The 8,482-nt window shown below is 47.5% G+C and overlaps 1 protein-coding gene across 1 annotated transcript; it reads right to left on the bottom strand.

Moving 5' to 3' along the window:
* Positions 1–1,834: 1,834 nt before the first annotated feature.
* On the bottom strand, positions 1,835–3,088 carry LOC137526023 (modulator of apoptosis 1-like). Its single transcript, XM_068247234.1, has one exon. It carries the CDS (start codon positions 3,086–3,088, stop codon positions 1,835–1,837), a length of 1,254 nt encoding a protein of 417 aa, XP_068103335.1.
* Between the last annotated feature and the right edge of the window lie 5,394 nt (positions 3,089–8,482).

The following is an 8,482-nucleotide window of genomic DNA, read 5'->3' as shown; positions in this document are numbered from 1 at the left end:
TGCATTTGTCCAAGGATAGTTTCAATCCTTCTTTTTCAATCCTATTCAACACTTTCCTTAGCCTTTCCTCATGCTCTTCTAATGTTTTCCCGAAGACAATGATGTCATCCAGGTAGACAAGTACTTCAAGAAGATGCATATCTCCAACTGTTCTTTCCATGAGCCGCTAAAAAGTTGCTGGAGCATTTGATAGACCTTGAGGCATGTCATTAAACTCGAAGAACCCCAGAGGAGTGATGAACGCAGTCTTTTCTCTGTCTCTAGGGTCCATTGGAATTTGGTAGTATCCACTCCTCAGATCTAACACGCTGAACCATTTGCTGCCCACCAAACAATTAAGTGCATCCTCTATCCGTGGGGTGGTGTATTGATCAGGGATGGTTCGCTGATTCAAAGTGCGGTAGTCAATGCACATGCGTATTGATCCATTTTTTTTCTGACAACCACAATGGGGGAGGCATAAGGGCTTCTGGACTCCTGAATCACCCCAGCGGCTTTCAATTCCATCAAGTGCTGTCGCAGGTCCTCCAGATCTCCTGGAGCAACTCTTCTTGAGCGTTCTCTAAAGGGCCGATCTTCCTTCAGCCTGATGCTATGCATTTCACTCTTAGAACGACCTATGTCATATTCACTTGTAGAAAAACAGTTCTTCTTTTGCTTCAGCATCTCTTTAATTCGAGCCACCCATTCTGGTGACAAGATACCACCTCCTAAGTCAACATCTTCCAGATTCAGTTCATTTATATTGGTGTTATCACTTGGAGACAAAGGCGTGGCAGCATATACATTTCCCAGATGGACTTGGGAGCGAAGAATAATGGGTGTGCTCCCTTTGTTCTTCAACCCCACTGGCAAGGTATCATGTGGGTGTTTCAATTTGTCAGCTGGCCAGACCTCTGGTATTAACTCCAGACCAGGTGGCAACTCTACTTCTGAGCCCATTTCCATCATGAAGTGGGAAGTAACTGCCTTTCCACACATCCTCACTTTTGCCCTTAGACAGGTTATTCTTCCCGGTTGAATGACATATTCTCTCCCAGGAGGAGACCAGACATGCCCAATCTCTTCTTTTTGGTTGATCTTCTCTTTTTTTAAAGCATAGTACACTGGTTTTAAGAATGGGTGAAGCGAGGGACAGTTCTCAGCCAACTGCAGTCTCAACAATCTCCGAATAAAGTCTGTATTTGTCCCAACCAACATGGCAGCTTCTCCCTTCTCTTTAGGTCTTGGGCACACAACAGCTAGAGTGTCAACTTCTTCGCTGATCCCCACCACTGGTGTAGGGAACTCTAACTTGAGTGAGACATAGCCATCATATGGGAACTTTGTGTCGCTCAGACCCCAGATCTCCAAATCTTCCAGTCTTTGTAGTGGCAAGTGTTTCAGGTGCTTCTGATAAAAGTCTCTGAATAAAATAGTAACTTGAGCCCCAGTGTCCAACAAAGCCTTGCTATAAATTCCCTCTATCTTAATTGGCACTAGTGGGGAAGGCCCAATTAGACCAGCTGGCAGCTTCTCATTCCTTGTTCTTTCCACTGCCTTACAGTTGGCATGCTGATGAGCGGTAGATGGTCGCCTTGAAGCTTTTGCTGTCTCTTTCAATGGAGCAGGCTTGATGTGTGAGACTCTGAACTGCTCTGAAGGGTGTAGGTCTGGCTGTGTTAGTCTTCTGTCATCTGAAGTGAAAATGGATGAAGAATTCGAGGCAGGGGTTCTTTCCTTCATAGTGTTATTTATGGAGCTCTTTGAACCTGGGCACACAGCTGGCTCCTTCACTGAGGCCCTCTGAAGTTTCCCTGCATCGAGTTCACCAAGAACATTTCATTTACTCTCCTCAGATTCTCAGGATTTGGACATCTCGTCTCATATGTCCTGTCTCTCCACATCGGTAACAGAATCCAACGAATGGTCTTGATCTGACTCCATTTAATTCTTTTCTGACTGCCATACCTGCAGATGCTGCATCTGTTTGCTTCTCTTCTGCTAGTGTCTTGACTGTCTTCTGCAGCCCCTCTACTGTCTTGACAATCTGTGTTATTGAATCTGCTAGTGTAGCTACTTGTGACTGTATCTGTGACGCTTCGAAACTAAAGGCACTGTGAACCATTGCTCCTGTTTGTACCTGAGCAGTGCTCCTTTCTTCCAACACTGCTTCTTCCTCTCTGACAGCTTTCACCAACTGATGATACATTAAAGTTGTCTGTTTTGTTTGTGCCCGCATCTTTATCATGATGGGATCTAGGGGTAATGCACCCTGAAATATCTGCTGAACTCTTTTCTGATCTACTTGGTCTGAGTCTATCCCCTTCTTGAGCATTAGTTGATGAAGTATTCGATCCAACCGCCTAATATACTGGGACAATTTCTCCCCCTCCATCTGATAGGTATAAGTGAACTTATATTGAAGCTCTTCCACTGTCTCTGTTCGGCCAAAAACATCTTGTAAAGCGTTCAGGTAGTCTCTAGCAGAGCAGTCCCTTTTGCTCAATCTTAGATTTCTGATCACTTCTGCGGCCGCCCCTTTGAGACTTTCAGCCACTCGCTGTTTCTTAACAGCTTCCGAAACACTCCATTCTTCTATTACTTGAAGTACTTGATCCAGCCAGGGTTCAAACTCCTCCTCCCCATTTGGTGTGGGCTGAGTCCCTGAAAAGAACTTTAATTTTCGGTATTCAGATGCTAAAGATTCCTGGCCCAGAGTCGCACATTTACTCATTACTTCGGTCAAAGCTTGTACTAACTCAGAGGTGGTGACCATGTCATTTGCATCTACTGACTTGTTTTCAGGCGAAAACTCTGTTCGAACCAATCTAACTTTAAGTCCCTCTTTCCCAAATTCAAAGTCCTCAGGGAAATCTAACACTGACACTGGTGTCTCCCATTTAAACAGAACATCTGTCCTCTCCTCTTCTGTGTCCCTATTCACTTTTATATCTCTAATTAGACAATGTTCTCCTGGGATAATGTCTTCCATCAAATCATAAAGCTGACGGCGGGATAATTTAGTACTAGGGACTATCAATGCCAGTGCTTTGTCTAAGTCCACTCTACAGGTCTGACACCACTCAGTGACTGATTTTGAGTCCATTTTTTTCGTCTTTATTGTGCTTCAAAAGGGTGAAAAGGGGCGGAGTTATGGTCTGAAATAATCCCGGACGAGCCCCCAAAATGTAGCGCACCCGTGGGTGTGTCTTAGAAGTGGGATAGTAGGTTCAGACCTCCTTTGCTCCAGTGAACACCCCTTTTTCTTCCCCAATGCTCAGACACAGTTTATATGAACAATGGGCCTGTTTATTTTCAACAGTAAGACCCTAAACAAAATAATGATAAACACACAATCTTGCACACAATATTACTAGTTATAAAATAATACTGCAATATGGTATGTAAAGCAAGGTCAAACAGTTTCTTAAACAGTAATTTCAATCGATTACACTTTTCTCCACAGGGTGTCGCTATAACGAGTTTCACTATAAAGTTAAACTATGTTGAGAATACAATGAAAGTTAGATATTGAGGCTAATCAAATGAAAATACAGCAGCCGAATATCTTAATCCCTGTAAATGGCTTCCAATACTTAAATATACCAAAAAGGAAGAAAAATATAGTCCTGGTGGTAGCAAAAAGAAGAAAAAGTTGGCAGCTGCATGCGTTGGGGCCCGTCTCTGTTTATAACAGTGGTGGACAGTATAGTTCACTTGTGCAGGAAGATCCCTAACTATTGTCTGAGTCCACAGCTCAGTAACAGCTAGTAACAATGCATCTGGGGTGAATGCAGGGCATTGATGTGTGTTGATCTCACTCTCCTGTCCTGGATGCACTGTTCAAAACACTGTAGAATGGTGTGCAGATCTGTTACCTCTGAGGGCAGAAATACCAGCAACTCACTATGATGAAGTCCTTGGGCTCACTCATTCAAGGAAACAGTCCACTCTCTCTGGTCCCAGTGCAGCAGTCATACAGCTTGATCTTCTGTCCGGCCAGACAATCCAGTAACTCTGTCTTCAACAGCACACACAGGACACAAGTCAATCCTCTGTTCCTTCTCTCTCCTCCTTCAGGATTATTCCGCCAAAACTTCCCCTCTCCTCGGGAACTGTCCTCTGAAAACTTGGTTCCTAGGTGGCACAGTAATCTTTCCTAAGTGCACCCCTTAGTGGGCATAACTGTGCACTGCAACTAGTGTTGGGCGAACAGTGTTCGCCACTGTTCGGGTTCTGCAGAACATCACCCTGTTCGGGTGATGTTCGAGTTCGGCCGAACACCTGGTGGTGTTCGGCCAAACTGTTCGGGGTTCGCCGAACTACTCAATGCATGGCCGAACAGGGCCCCTGTTCGGCCGAACAGGGCCCTGTTCGGCCGAATACTGCCCCCCATGGGGTCGCAGGCATAAGGGGGGAGCATGCCCCGGTCGCGGGGGGGGTCGGAAATTCCCCCCACCCCCTCCGCTAGCGCTCCCCCCTCTGCCCGCTTCCCCATACAAAAAGTTTTAAACAAGTTCAATAGTACCTGGGCTGGTGGTGGGCGGCACTGGCTGGCAGTGGAGTGAGGAGGAGGAGGAGTCCGAGTAGCAGAGTGACGTTGAGGCCGGGCAGCGGGCGGTTCAGCGCTAGTACCCTTGTGGTACTTCCGCCCTTTCTCTGACCTCACGTCCTCTGCATACGTCATCACGCAGAGGACGTGAGGTCAGAGAAAGGGCGGAAGTACCACAAGGGTACTAGCGCTGAACCGCCCGCTGCCCGGCCTCAACGTCACTCTGCTACTCGGACTCCTCCTCCTCCTCACTCCACTGCCAGCCAGTGCCGCCCACCACCAAGCCCAGGTACTATTGAACTTGTTTAAAACTTTTTGTATGGGGAAGCGGGCAGAGGGGGGAGCGCTAGCGGAGGGGGTGGGGGGAATTTCCGACCCCCCCCGCGACCGGGGCATGCTCCCCCCTTATGCCTGCGACCCCATAGGGCCCCCAAAATGGGCATGTTCGGGGGTCCCATTGACTCCCATTGAGTTCGGCGTTCGGGCCGAACAGGCCGAACATCTGGCCCATGTTCGGCCTGTTCGGCCCGAACCCGAACATCCAGGTGTTCGCCCAACACTAACTGCAACCCATGAGGGAAATAAAAAGGTTTAGCATTAAACATTATCATTACACAAGCCTATGAGGGTGTTACACTAAGATATCGAAAGCCAGTGAGGGGGTTTTCCACGAGCGGGCTATTACCCTTTTTGCCGCCAGAAATATATGTTGGAGAAGCTTGTATTTAGAGGTAGACAAGTCTGGGGGCTTCACACCAAGCAAGGCTATCTGTGACAGCTTGGGAACTTGCTGCTTAAAAATAGTATAAATGACCTGGTATATCCTGATCCAGAATTTACGTGCCCTTGGACATTGCCACCAAATATGTAAGTAAGTGCCTGGTTGGCGACAACCCCTGAAGCAGAGGCCTGAGGCTCCGGTTGGAATTTTGCCAGTCGGTCCGGTGTTAAGTACCACCGAAGGAGGACTTTATACTGCGTTTCAACCAAAGATGCGCTAATAGAGCATCTGGGGGAGTACTTCCAGATGTCGCCCAGGTCCTCCACCTCAAGAGTCGTAGCCAAGTCCTGTTCCCACTTCAAAATATACTGTGGTTTGGGCAGAGGGGTTGGGGAAAGTACACATCTATATATCATTGAAATAAGGCCCGGGGAAGTGGGGTCTGTATAGCATACATTCAAAATAGGTCCTAGTCAGTAATGATTAGAGATGTCGCGAACCTCCGATTTTTGGTTCGCGAACCAAGTTTGCGAACCTTCGCGGAATGTTCGGTTCGCGGAAAAGTTCGCAATAGACTTCAATGGGGAGGCGAACTTTGAAAAATAGAAAAAATTATGCTGGCCACAAAAGTGATGGAAAAGATGTTTCAAAGGGTCTAACACCTGGAGGGGGGCATGGCGGAGTGGGATACATGCCAAAAGTCCCAGGAAAAAATCTGGATGTGACGCAAAACAGCGTTTTAAGGGCAGAAATCACATTGAATGCTAAATTGCAGGCCTAACATGCTTTCAAACGTCTTGCATGTGTATACATCAATCAGGAAGTTTAATTAGAGTACTGCTTCACACTGACACACCAAACTCACTGTGTAACGCACCGCAAACAGCTGTTTGTGTAGTGACGGCCATGCTGGACTACTGCGCAACATGGCGAGATTGCTCTTCCTCACTCAGTGATGTCAGGTAATGTGTGACTTCCTTCTCAACTTTCCATGGCATTGTTAAAAAACTTACGCTTTTTTTAAATTACATTTTCTACTTGCTGTGTACTTGTTCAGTACCGCTACAATGAGAATCCTATGGAGGCGGGCAAGTCTGCCATTGTGACCCCGGGTAATGGCCGGGGAATGAGGGATGGATTCCGGTGTGGAGCCTGAGCAACGGCTACCACTACACATCCAAGGAGGGCAGCAGGCAGGCATGCACGCCCGCCCGCCCTGAGGTAGTGACCAAAAATAACAATACAGGAGGAGGACTTTCGAGGCCCTGCTGTGTATTTGAAATGAATGTACTTTAAATCCTTTAACGAGAACCAGTTATGGCGGGCAAAGATGACACCACATTCTTTTCACGAGAATCATATGGAGGCGGGCTAGTCTGCCATTTGTTACCCCGGGTAATGGCCGGGGAATGAGGGATGGAATCCGGTGTGGAGCCTGAGCAACGGCTACCACTGCACATCCAAGGAGGGCAGCAGGCAGGCATGCAATACAGGACTTTGATGCCCTAATTGTAATGAATCAACTTTAAATCCTTTTAACGAAAATCCGTTATGGAGGGCAAGTCTGCCATTGTCACCGCGGGGAATGAAGGTTGGATTCCGGCCCGAAGTGGGAGCCTGCTGAGACCCATGCTGTAGCTGCAATGACCGTGCTTTGCAGACCAGGCATCTGTGGTCAGATGGACCCTTGACCCAGCGGAAGACAAACCACGTCGAAAGCATTTGCCAAGAATGTTTGACGGTGGGCAAGTTTTTTTGCCCTTTTTTTAAATTGTTTGAAAATGATAGATGGTTGTATTTTTAAATTGTTTGAAACTTTAGATGGTTGTATTTTTAAATTGTTTGAAAGTGTAGATGGTTGTATTGCGTTCCAGAGTTGGAGCCTGATCAACGGCTACCACCACACATCCAGGCAAGGAGGGAGGCAGGCAGGCAGGCATGCACGCCCGCCCCGAGGTAGTGACCAAAAATAACAATACATGACTCAGGAGGACCTTTTGCGGCCCTAATTGTAATGAATCAACTTTAAATCCTTTAACGGGAATCCGTTATGGAGGGCAAGTCTGATGGTGCCTTCACTGCAATTCACCAGGTTGGTCTCCGGCGAGAATCCGTTATGGAGGGCAAGTCTGCCATTGTCACCGCGGGGAATGAAGGTTGGATTCCGGCCCGAAGTGGGAGCCTGCTGAGACCCATGCTGTAGCTGCCCTGACCGTGCTTTGCAGACCAGGCATCTGTGGTCAGATGGACCCTTGACCCAGCGGAAGACAAACCAAGTCGAAAGCATTTGCCAAGAATGTTTTACGGAGGGCAAGTTTTTTTTGCCCTTTTTTTAAATTGTTTGAAAATGTAGATGGTTGTATTTTTAAATTGTTTGAAACTTTAGATGGTTGTATTTTTAAATTGTTTGAAACTTTAGATGGTTGTATTTTTAAATTGTTTAAAAGTGTATCCATTCAAGTGCAAGTTATGCACTGACTGCCAGGAATAATGTGCAGTCACAGATGCATGGGGAGGAGGGTGGCTGTGAAGGTGCAAGGGAGAAAGTGGATGAAGATGATGCACCTGAAGGAGGAAGAGTAGAAGGAGGGTGGCTTGTCTTTTTTGAGGGGTGCTGCTTTTCCTCAGGTGTTCTTACCATAGCTGTTTGTGCCTTTTCTCCAGGTGCCTTCATAAGGCACTTGTCCCTACGTGAGTGTTGGCCTTTCCACGGCTCAATTTATGCTGGCAGAGACAACAGATGGCTTTGCTCCGATCTGAGACACACACGTGAAAAAATTTCCAAACCGCTGAGCCCCCCTGGGCTGATGGCGCTACGGTGGCATCAGCAGCTGACGTTGAAGGGCATGTTGGCTGTCTGGCCATAGCTGGCGATACATGGTGCCGGACACTGCCCCCAGCTGTTTCTGAGGACGAGTTCCCTCTGCTTCTATCATGGAGTCGTCTCCTCCTACTCCTCTCTGACTCCTCCTCTGAACTGTCCCCCTGGTCATCTCCTCTACCGGGAACATATGTGGTATCCGTATAATCGTCATCATAATCCTCCTGGCCAGCTGCGCTTTCCTCAGACACCTCCTCAACTGCACCAACTTCAGGTGTTTCATCAGCCCCCTCCTCACACGCTACGTCCATACTATCGCCACCTAACTCAGACGTAGGAGGTGGTGTACCTGCGCCTTCTTCTTGTTGTTGCAGTAGTGGCTGTGAATCGGTGATTTCACCACCAC

The sequence above is a fragment of the Hyperolius riggenbachi genome, chromosome 7 (assembly GCF_040937935.1).
Source record: "Hyperolius riggenbachi isolate aHypRig1 chromosome 7, aHypRig1.pri, whole genome shotgun sequence".
Lineage (NCBI taxonomy): Eukaryota > Metazoa > Chordata > Amphibia > Anura > Hyperoliidae > Hyperolius > Hyperolius riggenbachi.
The sequence above is the reverse complement of the archived record's forward strand: the minus strand, read 5'-3'. Positions and strand labels throughout refer to the sequence as shown.